Source organism: Bubalus kerabau, chromosome 5 (assembly GCF_029407905.1).
Source record: "Bubalus kerabau isolate K-KA32 ecotype Philippines breed swamp buffalo chromosome 5, PCC_UOA_SB_1v2, whole genome shotgun sequence".
NCBI classification, from domain to species: domain Eukaryota; kingdom Metazoa; phylum Chordata; class Mammalia; order Artiodactyla; family Bovidae; genus Bubalus; species Bubalus kerabau.
In genome coordinates this window covers 106,895,827-106,914,140 of record NC_073628.1, presented here as the reverse complement: position 1 = coordinate 106,914,140, position 18,314 = coordinate 106,895,827, and the positions used below count along the sequence as shown (strand labels likewise).

Here is an 18,314-nt window from a genome sequence, read left to right as displayed (position 1 = left end):
TGCAATTTCACATGCCTGACAAGGAATGATCCATCATGTGGGTAAAAGCGAAAGCCACTGGTAATAGAAGAAAATGCATTTTCAGTTACTGGCTTCCTTGTTTGGCTTCACTAATTTTTCACCAGGGTTATGGGGCTATTGCTGCTACATCCTGCCTATGTGCTCAGTCATGTCTGGCTCTTTTGCGACCCCATGGACTGTAGCCAGCCAGGCTCCTCTGTCCATGGGATTTTTCAGGCAAGAATACTGGAGCGGGTTGCCATTTCCTCCTCCAGGGGATCTTCCCGACCCAGGGATCGAACCCTCATTTCCTCGTCTCTCCTGGACAAATTTAGTTGCCCTCTTTCTTTTTCGATGATGATGATGCTACCTGATGGCAAATGTTTGATGCTTGTTTATTATAGACCAGGAAGTGCTCCAAGCATTCCATGTGCTCTGTCTCACCTGCTTCTCACCAGACTGAGAAATAGCTGTCCTCATCCCTATTTTACAGACGAGGCACACAAATAGCAGACTCGTCAGGGTCACACAGATGGTAAGGAGCAGAGCGGGAAGCTGGACGAGATTCTGTTTCATGCCAGATCCCAAGCCCTTTAACTAGAGGTTGGCAAACTATGGCCCAGGGCCAAACGGAACACAAGTACCCCCTTTATTTCCGTATTGCCTGTGTTGTCTGCTGTAACTGCAGAGTAAACTGGAAAGACATCATATGGCACACAGAGTTGGAAATATTTACTGTCTGGCTCTACAGAAAATGTTTACTAGCCTCTGCATGTAACACTGCACTGTATGGTCTCTTTTATTTTACTTGATTTCTGTACGGTCTCTTTTACTGGTTTCTGAAAGAAGAACTAAAAATAGAGGGAAAGCTGGAGAGAAAGAACTCAGTCAGATTAAGCCCCACTGTGTGCTGGCAGCTGTGCTCGTTAATTGCTTACTTAGTTTGCTGAGAAATAACAACAATAAAAAAATAGGTGAGCTGAAAAAACAGATTTTGAGCAATCTTTTTCATCACCTCTTTAAAAAATAACTGGAATATGTGGTTCTAAATTTACACAAACAGGACTTCCCTGGGGGTCCAGTGGTTAAGAATCTGCCTTCCAGTGCAGGGAACACAGGTTCGATCCCTGGTCCAGGAAGATCCCACATACCTCAGGGCGACTAAGCCCATGCGCCACAGCTACTGAGCCCACTGGGCTCTAGAGCCTTCAAGCCATAGCTAATGAAGCCTGTGCACCTAGAGCCCATGCTCTGCAACAAGAGAAGCCACTACGAAGAAAAGCCTGTGTACTGCAACTAGAGAGTAGCCCCCACTCGCTGCGATTGGAGAAAGCCTGCTTGCAGCACTTAAACCTGTGCAGCACAGCTACTGAAGCCCATCTGCTCTAGGGCCCATGCTCTGCAACAACAGAAGCCACCACAATGAGAAGCCCACTCACAACTAGAGAAAGCCCATGTGCAGCAACAAAGACCCAGCATAGCCATAAAAAAATAAATATAAATAAATATACATCCACATATACATGTATTTGCATATATAGTAATAGTATAATTATATTGACATATATCTGATAAATATACTAGATATTAGTATATTATACATAACAGTTATATATATTGTAAGATTTTTACTGCATATTGTAAGTTTACTGCATATTGTAAGTTTTACCTGTTTCTTCAACTGGAAAGTTTTTTTTTAAAACTGTGGAATGTTGGGAATCCCCTGGCAGTCCAGTGGGTAGCACTCGGCACTTTCATTCTGGTGGCCTGGGTTCAATCCCTGGTCTGGGAACCAAGATCCTGAAAGCCAAGTAGTGAGGTCAGAAATAAATAAACAAATAAAACTGTGGAATGTCTTCCCTAGGTAATTTCTGAAGAAGAAATTTTGGGTTTATAGTCCAAAGCCTGCTGTAGCTGAAGAACTATTTATTTGTTCAAAGTTTCTCTAGGCAGCACTTTACTACTTGTCTTATTATTGATTCCTTGGTCTTAAATCATTCTTCTCCAGGGCTGCTGCTTTACTTTTATAGGTTTAAATTTGGTGCATGATTACAGACTGGTGGGGTTTTATTTGAACATGACAAACAACTTATGACAGCCTTCACTCTGACTACCATAGAGTCTCACCATAGTGTTCATAGGACATAGAGCACATAGTGACGCTTATGCCAAAGTCTCAATAAGCATATTGTCCAGAAAATTTTACTGGTTGCAAGTATCATAAAACTAACTTAAACTAGCCTAGGGGGAAAAAAAATAGCTTAGGTAACTGAAAAGGCCAAAAGCTGCAGCTTCAGGCCCAGGTGCCCAAGCAATGGTCAGGAATCTGACTCTGCTCTGTCAGCTTCACTGTCTCTGGCAGACTCTTGCCGCCGCACCTGCAGGAAGGTGGCCACCATCAGCACCAGCACGCTCCAGACTGGCAGCTCCAGAGGAAGAGCCAGCATCTTCCTCGGCATGGCTTGGATCTTGACTAGAGCCCAACCTTGAGGAGGATGTGGCTTTACTATACCTGGGGTTGAAGAGCTGGCTGGTGGTAGAGGGAATGACCAGAGAGCACGATCCCCTTCAGAACCAAACTTCTTGCTAGTCAAGCTTTGTCATCTCCAACCTGACCTCTTAGGAGTTCATCTACACTGTGCTCTTACAGGTCCTGTGGGGACCTGCTGATGGGATGAGAAATCCTGAGACCACCACGTGTTTCATATCAAAGGCAACTTCCCATGGCCAGTGAAGTGGAGGGCAGGGGGCTGCTGATGGTCTCAGGCACAGGGTCCTCAGCAAAAACTCAAACAGGAGGACTCTTGAGGACTGTGTCATCCCCAGATGTCTATGGATGACCTTGGGGGAGGTGGAGACAGGAGCGTAAGTGGAAGGCTTAGCACCCTGGAGAGACAGGACCCAGACTGAGCCAGGAATCTGGGGATCAGCGTGGCTGCCTCTTAGCTCCTCTGGCAGAGCACACCCTGGTTTACCAAACTTGAACCACACTGCTGCTTCTCTTCTCTTTACTTAGTCGATGGTCATTCACTCTTGCATTCAGTCTCTCAGTTGGGCAAGACTGAATTGAAGTAGGTCAAGTCTAGGGATAGTGAAAGCTATTTGCAAACACCCAGCTGTTTTCTGGTTAGATTCTATTTCCCATTTTATGAACCAACCAGGAAGCTAATTGGAACTCGAAAGAAAGAACTGTAAGATTGAAGATTTACCAAAAAATGGGAAAATTAGATGGATCAGGTCTCCTTTAACCCTAAAATCCAAATGAATGATTTTTCTGAACAGCTCAAAGGAACCTAATTCTTTTTGTTTTTTGGCTGCACTGAGTCTTCATTGCTACACACAGGCTTTCTCTAGTTGTGGCAAGCAGGGACTACCCTTTGTTGCAGTTCGTGGGCTTCTCGTTGCATTGGGTTCTTTTGTTGCAGAGCACGGGCTCAGTACTTATGGCCCACAGGCTTAGTTTCCCTGAGGCACGGGGATCTTCTTGGATCAGGGATCGGACCCATGTCCCCTGCAGTGGCAGGCAGAGTCTCAACCCCTGCACCCCCCAGGGAAGTGCTGGGACCTCTTTTAAGTTCTAAAACCTAAAAGTAATGTACAACTTGGTGGTTCTGTGTTCTGAATGTATCATCTTGATTTCTCACATTGAAAATCCCGAACATAATTTACCTTTTTCTTGGAGACACAGAATTACTACCCCACTTTGAGTTATGGTGACGTCCTGGGAGCTGTTGAGGTAAAAGCCATTTGTTGTTGTTGTTCAGTCGCCCAGTCATGTCTAACTTTTTTCGACTCCATGGGCTGCAGCACACCAGGCCTCCCTGTCCCTCACCATCTCCCAGAGTTTGCCCAAGTTCATGTTCCTTGCATTGGTGATGCCATCCAGCCATCTCAGCCTCTGACACACTCTTCTCCTTCTGCCCTCAGTCTTTCCCAGCATCAGGGACTTTTCCAGTGAGTTGCATTAGATGACCAAAATACTGGAGCTTCAGCTTCTGCATCAGAAAAAAAGCCATTTGCCCAGCAGCAAGTAGCCCCTGCCCGAGCTTCTGAGATCTAGTGACCGTTCTGTAGTCTCTGTCCTGTCTTTTGAGCCCATGGCTCCTCCACGCTGTGGTCAGTGTGCCTGCTCCCCCTGCCCTGTCACCCCCACCCCCAGGCCCTTCCAGACTGTGGGAATTAAGCTCAACATCCACATGTGTTAGATTCTTCTGTAAGGAAGATGGTCTCTTCTCCCTGCTTTATGTATTTACTCACTCACATATCCATATCAGCATGTACTTAGTATATTTTACCCTCTGGGTCATAATCCTTTCTTTTTTTATTTTTATTTTGCCTGCACTAGGTCTTCATTGCAGCATGAGGGTTTCTCCTGTTGCTGTGCATGGATTAGTTACCCCATGGCATGTGGGATCTTAGTTTCCCGACCAGGGATTGAACCTGTGTCCTCTGCATTGGAAGGCGGATTCTTAACCACTGAACCAGCAGGGATGTCCCTCATTTTCTGTTTTGTTGCTCAAATTCTTCCAGCCTTGGCCTCTGGGAGCTCTTTCAGGCTGGTTGCCATGGCCTTAAGCATCTCCCCATGCTTTTGCTCTGGGCACTTCTTTATTCTCTGCTGTTACGAGATTCTCCAGGCTTAGCAGGTATTCCCCCCTCCCCTGTCCCAGTCCCAGAATCAAAGAACTTTTTACTTACACTACTTTTGCCAACAGTTCAGCTCAGTGCCTGGCACAGACCGCGACTGGCTAGTAAATGTTTAACAGCCAGCTCTCTGAAAAATGTAAAGGATGCACACATATAGCATAAGGTTTAATGATATCAAGAATGTGTAACACCTTCTTTCCAAATAACAAGAAATACAGTACACTTTCCTGTAAATTCCACACAGCCAGCTGAGTCTCACAGAATGCTTTCATTGACTTTTGTTGAGTCCTTGTATCCATAGCCAATTTCTTGTTGCAACTGATGAATAAGAGAGTTCCCAACCTGAGCACTGGTGGATATTTGGGGGTATTTTGGATATATTTGCATTTGTGAGTAATACAAGTAAAAAAGAAAGACGTTGGAACTTCCCACATTCATCAGTGACGTGACTTTTTTTTTTCTGCATCAGATAGTAGTTTTCAAGTACTAGAGAAATGTTCCCTCAAATTTTTGTGCTACTTATAATGGCTGAGGCACAACATGCTTTTTTATCATCTGCACTGTTAAGATTTTCCCTATTGCCTTCTTAAGCATAGGCAATCAGCAAAACAAACAAAAAAATCAAGCTCTGGTGGCTCAGAGGGTAAAGCGTCTGCCCACAATGCGGGAGACCTGGGTTCGATCCCTGGGTGGGGAAGATCCCCTGGAGATGGAAAAGGCAACCCACTCCAGCACTCTTGCCTGGAAAATCCTATGGACAGAGAAGCCTGGTAGGCTACAGTCCATGGGGTCACAGAGTCGGACACAACTGAGCGACTTCACTTCACTTCACATGTAAACCACTATTATTAAACCTATTCATAAAAGTTTTGGGTTTCCCAGGTGGTGCTCAGTTCAGTTCAGTTCAGTTGCTCAGTCATGTCCGACTCTTTGTGACCCCACGAACCACAGCACGCCAGGCCTCCCTGTCCATCACCAACTCCAGGAGTCCACCCAAACCCATGTCCATTGAGTTGGTGATGCCATCCAACCATCTTATCCTCTGTCATCCCCTTCTCCTCCTGCCCTCAGTCTTTCCCAGCATCAAGGTCTTTTCCAATGAGTCAGCTCTTCGCATCAGGTGGCCAAAATATTGGACTTCCAGCTTCAACATCAGTCCTTCCAATGAACACCCAGGACTGATCTCCTTTAGGATGAACTGGAGTGGTAAATAACCCTCCTGCCACTGCAGGAGACATAAGAGATATGAGTTCAATTGCTGGGTCGGGATGATCCCCTGGAGGAGGGCATGGCAACCCACTCCAGTGTTGTTGCCTGGAAAATCCCATGGACAGAGGAGCCGGACAGGCTACAGTCATGGGATTGCAAAGAGTCAGACACGGCTGAGCGTCTGAGCACATACACATAAGTTACTTACCACAATTTTGAAAATAAAAAACAACTTCTCTCTCTTCCTGTCTGGTCTCCACTCCTTCATGCTGGCTGTACTCTTAAGTCCAACCAGGGCACTCCAGACCCTGGTGTCTAGCCAAGTTTTCTTGGGTCTCCTTGGCTCTGATTGGATCACTCGTCCCACCAGTGCACCAATCAGTGCACCAAGGAGTGTGATTGGCTGATGGCTGAGCCCCACCCACAGCAATGGACTGAGATTGGGAGAGAGACTCCTGAAATTTCCAAAGGGCCGGGTGGGTTCTGGCCTATTCTCACTTGAGGCATGAGATATGACCACTCCCTTTAGCACCCTGGCAGTAGGTGGGCAGGGAGGCACATCTACCTGAGCATCCCAGCATGAAAGGAAATTCTTCCACCACTACCTGTGGTCTCTAGATTTGTTTTCTAGCTAGCAGAGGGGAAAACACACTTGAATTTACCCCTTCCCACCTTCAGCCCATTCATTTGCTAAAACTTTATTAAATCAATGGGAAAAAATGATAGGAATGATTGAGGTGAGACAGCCCCAGAGAAGAGGAAGGGAGAGGATGGATGAAGAAGTCAGCACAGGCAGGAGCAATGCATCTCAGCTTCTGAAAGGAGAGAAAAGAAGAGAGCATAGGTAGAGACAGAGGTGTCCACAGTGGAGAGAAATTTTAATCTATGTGTAAGGTAGCGGAGTTCTGGAACACCACCAAGTCCATTCCCGAAACAGGTTTCAGTAGGGCCTAGAGGCTGGCTGTTAGTTGCTCAGTCTTGTCTAGCTCTGTGACCCCATGGACTGTAACTTGCCACCCTCCTCTGTCCATGAAATTCTCCAGGCAAGAATACTGGAGTGGGTAGTCATTCCCTTCTCCAGGGTATCTTCCCAACCCAGTAATGGAGCCCAAATCTTCCACATTGCAGACGGAGTCTTTACCTTCTGAGCCACCAAGGAAGCCCAGGGTCAATGTCATTATAAATGCTGAAGCAGGGACTTCCCGGTGGTCCAGTGGTTAAGAATTCACCTTGCAATGCAGGAGACTGGGGTTTGATCCCTGGTCAGGGAACTAAGATTCCACATCCTGCGGGGCAACTAAGCCTGAGTGCCACACCTAGAGAGCCCACACGCCACAACCAGAGGGTCCACTCACAACAACAAAAGATCTCGCGTGATGCAACTAAGGCCCGATGAAGCCCCCCAAAAAATGCTGGGCCAGGTGTCCCCAGACAATTGGAGTTTAATTTCCTTGAACACTGCTCTCACTGACTCCAAAAAAAGCCTTTGGAGGAATTCACCGGATTCTTGACTTGGCTGGGAAAAGCTGTCGCTAAAAGACTGGTTTGGGAGCCCAAGCGAGCGGAGAAACTTCCTCTTGAATGCAGTCCAGCTGGAGTTCTAGGAAGTCCTGTCTGCCAGTGCTCCTATTTTGGAAGCCTTCTGTCCTGTTTCTCATTATGTCTCCCTGTCTGGGGAAAGAGACACGTGACCCCACACAGGCAGCGAACCTTTAAACTTAGCTTCTTACTTGAAAAGCATGTTGCTTTTTCTTCCAGGAGTCTAGGGGGAGGGGTGGGGATGGGTGATAAGAAAGGAGAGAGAAACAGAGAGGGAAAGAACTCATCAGACCCCAATCCAACCACCCCCTCCACCACCACCTGAGCTTGGTCAGTTCCTCAACCCAGCAGTCCCCCAACTTTTTGGTCACCAGGGACCAGTTCCATAGAAGACAATTTTCCCAAGGACCCAGGTGGCAGGGAGGTGGACTGGGGGATGGTTTCGGGATGACTGAAGTGCGTTACATTTATTGTGCACTTTATTTCTATTGTTATTATGTCAGCCCCACCTCAGATCATCAGGCATTAGATCCCGGAGGCTGGGGACCCCTGCCTTAACCTCTCCCAGCCTCATTTGTAAACTGGGGATAAAGAGATCTCCTCCCCGTATCGTGAGGAAGATGAGTAAAATACAATACATAGTAGCACTCACGACGTCATGTCTTAACCACTAGGCAAGGGGAGAAACCGCCATGACAGCATCAAACCAAGACAAAGCCAGGTGTCAGCACCTCCCTCAGCATTTGCTTCTCCCGGTTTAGACAGATCTTGATGTGCTCTCTGTTGAAAGTAGCTACGAACATCTTCTGCTGGGGTCCCTCGATAGATATGTATGGAGTATCTGCCAAGAATAGGGTGGGTGTTGAGGATCACAGGCTAATGAGCCAGCCGGGGTGCCTGCCACCCCAGAGCTCTTGGCTTTGGGGGACAGATGCAGTAGGAACGCCAGAAAGACACGCAGTGTGGATGGAAAGAAAGCAGGCCATGGGGTCCTGGAGAGCTGGGCTTGAATCTCGGAGATTTGTCAATTCATTCTTTCAACCAGTACTTTTTAAAACAATATTTATTTATTGTTACACTGGGTCTTCATTGCTGTTCGCGGGCTTTCTCTAGTTCTGGTGCGTGGGGGCTACTCTCGAGTCGCCTTGTGTGGGCTTATTGCAGTGGCTTCTCTTGTTGCAGGGCGTGGACTCTAGACACAGGCTTCATTAGTTGTGGTTCGAGAGCTCTAGAGCATGGGCTCAGTAGTTGTGGAGCACGGGCTTAGTTGCCCTGCAGCATGTGGGATCTTCCCGGACCAGGGATTGAACCTGTGTACCCTGCATTGGCAAGCAGATTCTTAATGGCTGGGCCACTAGGGAAGTCCTCAACTGATATTTGAGGGCCTACTCTGTACACACCAAGGGTTTATTGTAGGTGCTGAGGATACAGTGTTGAGCAAGATGGACAAAACGCTCTTATGCCTTAGAGATGGCATTCTACCAGCTCAGCCGCTCACTACCAAATCTACGATCTTGGGAAGGTCACTAGGTCTTACTCAGCCTCAGGCTCATCACAGAGTGTTAGGTGTATTAAGTGGGGTAATGGATGCAAATCTCTTGGCAGGGTGCTTGGCATGAAGGCTGCACCCAACAAATGGTGGTGCAGTGATGTGCCATTTGACCCCTGTGGGGTCACCATCCCAGATTTGGGGAGAGTCTGGGAAGTCTTCCTGGAGGAAGTGACTTATATGATGAAACCTAGGACAGCAATCACATCGCTGGGACAGAAGGGTGGAGACCACCCCAGCTGCTTGTAACCTCCCCTGACCCTCTTGTCTGCCCCTGCAGGTCTCCTTCCCATGGGCGATGGGCCCAGCACCTTGGCCCAGGCCACAGCCATCTCGGACCACACAGCAGCCGAACCAGTCACCCTCACCATCACAGGTCCCCTTTCACCCAGGCATCCGGCCGGTGCCAGTGCAGAGGAGCTGGTCCCAGGGCTTCCCCAGGCCCTCCGTGGTCCCACCTGCCTCTCACAAGCGGCCCATGAGTGCCAGCGGGAAGATGTTCTCCTTGATGATGGATGGCACTGCCCACGGGGTTCCCATCATCAAACAAGGTACTCAGGGGAGCTTCCATGGTGGCTTCGGGGATGGGCTCATGGACAGGGGCTCAGTTTTTGCTTAATTTCTCCAATTCTAAAGTGGAACATTAGCAATTGTGAAAAAAAAAAACAATTGGGATAAACAGAAAACAGTGAAAGATCTCATTCTTACCATCTGGACTACCCCCTGTGACTTTTTGGTACAAATCCCTCCAGATTTTGTGCCCATCCACACCTATCAGTCAGCACCTCTGCAATGAATGTGTGTGTGTGTGTGTGTGTGTGTGTGTGTGTGTGTACATATACATGAATATATATGAATGTGTATCAGAATCTATATTTATATACTTTGACAGAAATATGGGTAACTGAAATCCCTCTTGCCTTCGGAGGTTTTAAATATTTTATTACCAGTTTTCAAGTTAGAGGAGACAGAGGCTTACGGAGGAAATTACTTCTCTAGAGGTGATACATTCAATCTAATCTCACCTGATGCTTTTCGGTGAAATTCAAGGCTAGTTATCTCGAAGACTGTCACTCGCAGCCTGGTCACCCTGGGGACACAAAGCCATCAGGGATTCGTTTCCCCCTCCTCCGGAGGAGACTTGGGGAGGAGACTTCCTGTCTGTCACCATCCTCTCGGTCTCACCAGCCTCGCTGGCAGAGTAGCTAGGTCGACTTAGTCCCTGGCATGATTCCCAAATTTCTTCTGTGGCTGCTGTCAAGAAGGTCCCATTCTCTGTCCTCTGGGTCCCAGCCCCAGACCCCTCTGAGTCCCCAGATCTCTCAATGGCTCCACACCCTCCCTTGGTCTCCCTCAGGACCACTCACCTAGTCACCTCACTTGGCCATTCAAGTAATAGTTATTAGGCTGCTCTGAAGGCAGTGAGTTATCTCGATTGATTGTTCACAGTCGGTTACAAGCCAGTTCAGTTCAGTTGCTCAGTTGTGTCCTACTCTTTGCGAGCCCATGGACTGCCTCACAATTCTTTACATGGATTGCAGGCAGATTCATCAGAGCTTGCTCACCATCACCAACTCCCAGAGCTTACTCAAACTCATGTGCATCAAGTCGGTGATGCCATCCAACCATCTCATCCTCTGTCATCCCTTTCTTCTCCTGCCTTCAATCTTTCCCAGCATCAGGGTCTTTTCCAATGAGTTCTTCACATCAGGTGGCCATAAGTACTGAAGTTTCAGCTTCAACATCTGTCCTTCCAATGTATATTCAGGACTGATTTCCTTTAGGATTGACTGGCTTGTTCTCCTTGCTGTGCAAGGGACTCTCAAGAGTCTTCTCCAACATCACAGTTCAAAAGCATCAATTCTTTAGCACTCAGCTTTCTTTATAGTCCAATTCTCACATCCATACCTGACTACTGGAAAAACCATAGCTTTGACTATATGCACTTTTGCCGGCAAAGTCATGTCTATACTTTTTAATATGCTATCTAGGTTGGTCATAGCTTTTCTTCCAAGGAGCAAGTGTATTTTAATTTCATGGCTGAAGTCACCATCTGCAGTGATTTTTGAGCCCAAGAAAATAAAGTCTCTCAACGTTTCCATTGTTTCCCGAATGGAAACATTGGGACCAGATGTCATGATCTTAGTTTTTTGAATGTTGAGTTTTAAGCCAACCTTTTCACTCTCCTCTTTCCCTTTCATCAAGAGGCTCTTTAGTTCTTCTTCACTTTCTGCCATAAGGGTGGTGTCATCTGCATATTTGAGGTTATTGATGTTTCTCCTGGCAACCTTGATTCCAGCTTGTGCTTCATCAAGCCCAGTATTTCACATGATGTACTCTGCATATAGGGCTTCCCTTGTGGCTCAGCTTGTAAAGAATCTGCCTTCAATGTGGGAGACTTGGGTTTGATCCCTGGTTGGAAAGATCCTGGTTGCGAACTATACAAAAAAGATCTTCACAACCCAGATAATCATGATGCTGTGATCACTCACCTAGAGCCAGACATTCTGGAATGCAAAGTCAAGTGGGCCTTAGGAAGCATCACTACAAGAAAAGCTAGTGGAGGTGATGGAATTCCAGTTGAGCTATTTCAAATCCTAAAAGATGATGCTGTGAAAGTGTGGCACTCAACATGCCAGCAAAGTTGAAAAACTCAGCAGTGGCCACAGGACTGGAAAAAACCAGTTTTCATTCCAATCCCAAACAAAGGCAATGCCAAAGAATGCTCGAACTATCACACAATTGCACTCATCTCACACACTAGCAAAGTAATGCTCAAAATTCTCCAAGCCAAGCTTCAACAGTACATGAACCAAGAACTTCCAGATGTTTGAGCTGGATTTAGAAAAGTCAGAGGAACCAGAGATCAAATTTTCAACATCGTTTTATCATCAAAAAAGCAAGAGAGTTCCAGAAACACATCTACTTCTGCTTTATTGACTATACCAAAGCCTTTGACTGTGTGGATCACAATAAACTGTGGAAAATTCTTCAAGAGATGGGAATACCAGACTACCTGACCTGCCTCCTGAGAAATCTGAATGCAGGTCAAGAAACAACAGAACTGAACATGGAACAACAGACTCGTTCCAAACAGGGAAAGGAGTATGTCAAGGCTGTATATTGTCACCCTGCTTATTTAACTTATACGCAGAGTACATCATGAGAAATGCTGGACTGGAGGAAGCACAGTTGGAATCAAGATTGCTGGGAGAAATATCAATAACCTCAGATATGCAGATGACACCACCCTTACGGCAGAAAGTGAAGAAGAACTAAAGAGCTTCTTGATGAAAATAAATGAGGAGAGTGAAAAAGTTGGCTTAAAAGTCAACATTCAGAAAACGAAGATCATGGCAGATGCCCCATCACTTCATGGCAAATAGATGGCGAAACAATGTAACAGTGGAACAATGGAAAGAATGGAAATAGTGACAGACTTTATTTTCTTGGGCTCCAGAATCACTGCAGATGGTGACTGCAGCCATGAAATTAAAAGATGCTTGCTCCTTGGAAGAAAAGTTATGACCAACTTAGACAGCATATTCAAAAGCAGAGATGTTACTTTGCCAACAAGGGTCCATCTAGTCAAAGGTATAGTTTTTCCAGTAGTCATGTATGGATGTGAGAGTTGGACTATAAAGAAAGTTGAGAGCCAGAGAATTGATGCTTTTGAACTATGGTGTTGGAGAAGACTCTTGAGAATCCCTTGGACAGCAAGGAGATCCAACCAGTCCATCCTAAAGGAGATCAATCCTGAATATTCATTGGAAGGACTGATGCTAAAGCTGAAACTTCAGTACTTTGGCCACCTAATGCAAAGAACTGACTCATTTGAAAAGATCCTGATGCTGGGAAAGATTGAAGGTGAGGGAAGGGGATGACAGAGGATGAGATGGTTGGATGGTATCACTGACTCAGTGAATATGAGTTTGAGTAAACGCCAGGAGTTGGTGATGGACAGGGAGGCCTGGCATGCTGCAGTCCATGGGGTCACAAAGAGTCAGACATGACTGAGAGACTGAACTGAACTGAACTGGGAAGATCCCCTGGAGAAGGGAAAAGCTACCCACTCCAGTACTCTGGCCTAGAGAATTCCATGGACTGTATAGTCTATGGGGTTGAAAGAGTCAGACACAACTGAGCGACTTTCACTTTCACTCTGCATATAAGTTAAATAAGCAGGGTGACAATATACAGCCTTGATGTACTCCTTTCCCAATTTAGAACCTGCCCATTGTTCCATGTCCATTTCTAACTGCTAGTTCTTAACCTGTGTACAGATTTCTCAGGAGGCAGGTAAGGTGATCTGGAATTCCCGTCTCTTGAAGAATTTCCCAGTTATTGTGACACACAAAGGCTTTGGCACAGTCAATAAAGCACAAGTTTCTCTGGAACTCTCTTGCTTTTTCAATGATCTAACAGATGTTGGCAATTTGATCTCTGGTTCCTCTGCCTTTTCTAAATCCAGCTCGAGTATCTGGAAGTTCTTGGTTCATGTACTGTTGAAGCCTGGCTTGGAGAATTTTGAGCAACTCATGTCCATTGAGCTGGTGATGACATCCAATCATCTCATACTTTGTAGTCCCCTTCTCCTCCTGCCTTCAATCTTTTCCAGCATCAGGGTCTTTTCCAATGACTTGTCTCTTCCCATCAGGTGGCCAAAGTATTGGAGCTTCAGCATCAGTTCTTCCAATGGAAATTCCGGGTTGATTTCCTTTAGCACTTACTGGCTTAATCTCTTTGCAGTCCAGGGGACTCTTAAGAGTCTTCTCCAATACCATAGGTCAAAAGCGTCAGTTCTTCAGTGGTCAGCCTTCTTTATGGTCCAACTCTCACATCCATACATGACTACTGGAAATACCGGAAATACCATAGCTTTGACTACACGGACCTTTGTCAGTGAAGTAATGTCTCTGCTTTTTAATACATTATCTAGGTTTGTCATGGCTTTTCTTCCAAGGAGCAAATGTCTTTTAATTTCATGTCTGCAGTCACCATCTGCAGTGATTTTGGAGACCAAGAAAATAAAAGTCTCTTACTGTTTCCATTGTTTCCCTATCTATTTGCTGTGAAGTGATGGAACCAGATGCCACAATCTTTGTTTTTTGAATGTTGAGTTTTAATCCGGCTTTTTCACTCTGCTATTTAACCTTCATCAAGTGTCTCTTTAGTTCCTATTTGCTTTCTGCCATTAGGGTGGTGTCATCTGCATATCTGAGGTTAGTGATATTTCTCTTGGCAATCTTGATTCCAGCTTGTGCTTCATCCAGCCCTGCATTTCGCATGATGTACTCTGCATATAAATTAAAAAAGCAGGTTGACAATGGGCAGAACCCATGCTCACAGGTTTTTTTTTTGACACAAGCCCTTCCACCTTGGGCTTCTGCCAACACTGCCCAAGCTTCTTAGAAGCCCCCTAGACCAAACATCTCTGGGACACTGCTCTGAGTCTGTGTTCTTAACACAGGATTTTTACAGTCACTTCAGTTTCTTCTTTAGATTGTGTTTTCTTGAGAGCGCCCTTGATTTGATCTTTGCCCAGAATCTGTTTCTTATGTGTCATTTGCCACCTGCACAGGCATGGAATTTTCAAGCCCAGAGCATTGAGTCCTGATTGAACAGCCCTTTCTTTAACTGTCTCTACCCCTCACATGTCTTCCCAGGTGGCACTGGTGCTGCTGCTAAGTCGCTTCAGTCGTGTCCGACGCTGTGCAACCCCACAGACGGCAGCCCACCAGGCTCCGCCGTCCCTGGGATTCTCCAGGCAAGAACACTGGAGTGGGTTGCCATTTCCTTCTCCAATGCATGAAAGTGAAAAGTGAAAGTGAAGTTGCTCAGTCGCGTCCAACTCCTAGCGACCCCATGGACTGCAGCCTACCAGGCTCCTCCGTCCATGGGACTCTCCAGGCAAGAGTACTGGAGTGGGGTGCCATTGCCTTCTCCACCAGGTGGCACTAGGGGTAAAGAAACCGCCTGCCAATGCAGGTAGTGCAAGAGACACAGGTTCAATCCCTGGGTCAGGAAGATCCCCTGGAGTAGGAATGCAACCCCTTCCAGTATTTCTTGCCTGGAAAATTCCATGGACAGAGGAGCCTGGAGAGCTACACTCCACGGGGCCGCAAAGAGACCTGAGTGACTGAGCACCGCTTCACATTTCACTGTAAATAAGCAGTAAGAAGTAACCAGGTGCTCCTTCCACAACTCTTGCCTGGAACTCTCTTTAGCTTGATCAGTCAGCTCGTCAGGAACATTTTCTCTTCCCACATGATGACAGGCAGTGTGCTGTTAAAACTTCTGCCACCACCTAACAAGGATCCCTTGACCCCAGTAACATTTTCCTCACTTTCCTGGAAACCTCCCCTCACTGCTTCCTCAAAGGCCTTTGAGCTCCTACTAACAAACCTCCTAACAGGCCTTCTCTAAGGCTCTCGGCAAAAGTCCTCCAGCTTCTGGCAACTGTTCCACCCGAAACCACTCCACCATTTAGGGGTTTTGTTAAATTTTGCACTGATCCTGCTGCCAAATATCGGTATTCACTACTCATGGCAGCTGACATGTTACTCCAGGATGTAAGGGTCTAAAACAACAGTGAGGGATGTCCCTGATGGCTCAGTGGTGAAGAATCCTCCTGCTAAAGGAGGAGACACAGTTCTATCCGTGATCTGGAAAGATCCCTCATGCCACAGAACAACTAAGTTCGTGCATCACAACTATTGAGCCTGTGCTCTAGAGCCCACAAGCCGAAACTACTGAAGCCCAAAAGCCCTAGAGCCTGTGCTCTGCAACAAGAGAAGCCACTGCAGTGAGAAGCCCACACTAAAGAGTAACCCCCACTCCCTGCAACTAGAGAAAGCCCGAGCACAGCAGTCAAGACCCAGCACAGCCAAATAAATACATTTAAAATAAAACAACAGTAAGCATGAAACTCCAATACTTTGGCCACCTCCTGCGAAGAGTTGACTCATTGGAAAAGACCCTGATGCTGGGAGGGATTGGGGGCAGGAGGAGAAGGGGACAACAGAGGATGAGATGGCTGGATGGCATCACTGACTCAATGGACGTGAGTCTGAGTGAACTCCAGGAGTTGGTGATGGACAGGGAGGCCTGGCGTGCTGCGATTCATGAGGTTGCAGAGTCAGACTCGACTGAGCGACTGAACTGAACCGAAGCACTTATTATCTCACAGTTTCTCTGAGTCAGGAATTTGGAACTGGCTGAGCTGGGTGATTTGGGCTTGGGGTTTCTCATGAGGTTGCTGTCATGGTCTCAGCTAGGGCTGTGGTCATCAGGAGGCCCTCCTGGGGCTGAAGGGCCCATCTCTGTGATGGTTCCCTCCACGGCTTTTAGTAGGAAGCCTCAGTTCTTTACCAGGTGGACCTGTCCATAGACTGCTGAGTCTCCTTGTGACACAGCTGCTGACTCCTCCAGACAAGTGGTCTTGGACAGTAAGGCAGAAGCCACAATGTCTTTTATGACCTAGTCTCAGGCCAACATAGGTCTGTATAGTCAAAGTTATGGTTTGTACAGCTTGACTATGTACAGATGTGAGAGTTGGACCATAAAGAAGGCTGAGCGCCAAAGAGTTGATGCTTTTGAACTGTGGTGCCGGAGAAGACTCTTGAGAGTCCCTTGGACTGCAAGGAGATCATACCAGTCAATCCTAAAGGAAATCAACCCTGAATATTCATTGGAAGGACTGATGTTGGAAAGGACTGAGAACAAGAGGAGAAGGGGGCAACAGAGGATGAGATGGTTGGATGGCATCATTGATTCAATGAACATGAGTTTGAACAAACTCCGGGAAATAGTGATGGACAGGGAAGCCTGGCATGCTGCAGTCCATGGGGTCGCAAAGAGTCAGACACAAATGATCAACTAAACAACAACTGTAATCAGTGGATTTTGCCATCAGTTTTTCCAATGCCATGTTGAAACTGGGGCTTCTCTAAGGGATGTACACTCCCCTGGAGAAGTGAAGGACGAATCCTGTGGCTTAGAGGCCTTCACATCTACCTGGGGCTCTATCCCCTCAGCCTCCCAGCCATATCTCATCTGTTTCCATACATTCACCCTGACTTCCCTGACACTCCATCCTCTGGGAAGGGCTTTCAACTTCCCATGTGATGGAGAGCTCCTTCCTGTCTGGGCCTCTCTGCTCCACTCTTCAGAGCACTCTATGCTCCAGTCCTCCAGGCTGGCTCTTGATAGAAAACATCTATTTTTGAGGGTTCTGAAAAAAACCCGTCCCCTCTTAATGAAGCTGGAGTTTTCAACTAAAGTTGGTTTACTGTTAGACTATTGCCTTGCTATAGATTTGAAAAATCCTATTTGAAAACCCAAGGCCAAGGGCTTATTTATCATAGGCCAGGTCAGGGTTTCTCCATCTCGGCATGGTGACATTTGGGACTGGATAACTCCTTGTTGTGGGATCTGTCCTGTTCATTTTAGAACATTTAGCAGCATCCCTGGCTCCTTCCCACTGATGCCAGCAGCAACCCCACCCCCCCCCCGACCCTCCGACTGTGATACCCAGAAATGTCTCCAGTCTTTGCCAGAAGTCAAAACATCATTGTGCCTGGAGGCTGAATCACCCCATTCTAAGTTAATAGTCATCCTTCCTTTCCCACAAGGCAATAAAACCTCAGCTCCAAAACCACCAAATCTTAATGGCAAGAGCTCATGGGAAGTGGAGAAGAATTACCGAGAACAGAAAATACATTGGGTGAATTTTTTTAAATAGCATCCAATTTATATATAATTTTTCTCCCAATAATGGGATCCTGTGAACCTAACATTGGTAACCTGCTTTTTGAAATTCAATAATATATCATAAATGTCTTCCCACTTCAGTAAATTTACTGCATAGAGGTTAGGAGAGGGTTGGGCTCAGAATCCAACAAACCTGGGCTCATACCTACATACCAGCTCTGTGTCCTTGAGTAGGTGACTTGGCATCTCTGTACCTCATATCACTCACTTATAAAATGGAAACAGGAATGTTGTTGTTCAGTCACTAAGTCGTGTCTGACTCTTTGCGACCCCACGGACCATATCACGCCAGGCTTCCGTGTCCTTCACTAGAGGTGGAAATAGTAATGCCTATCTCACCAGGTTGTCATGAAGACAAAATCAGATCCTGCCTGTAAGTGCCAAGCACAGTACCTGATGCATACTGAACACTCAATAAATGTTAAAATTTTTAAAAATTAAATGATTATCTACCCATGATTGTCATTTAACTTTTGTTTACAACTTACCATATGTAGCAACGTCTTGAAGATACAGTTAATATATGTAACTTTATTCTGTATTTTCCATGTCTGCAGTAGATGTGTTATCATAGTTTCATAATTTAAAAAAAATTTTT

The 18,314-nt window shown here is 46.3% G+C and overlaps 1 protein-coding gene across 1 annotated transcript in view; it reads left to right on the top strand.

Annotated features, from left to right (window-relative positions):
- Window positions 1-18,314, top strand: part of FHAD1 (forkhead associated phosphopeptide binding domain 1) — a 165,213-nt gene that overhangs the window by 40,761 nt on the left and 106,138 nt on the right. The window contains exon 5 of the mRNA XM_055582628.1: window positions 9,225-9,495. Coding sequence (XP_055438603.1) covers window positions 9,225-9,495 — 271 coding nt within the window. The remainder of the gene's footprint in view (window positions 1-9,224; window positions 9,496-18,314) is intronic.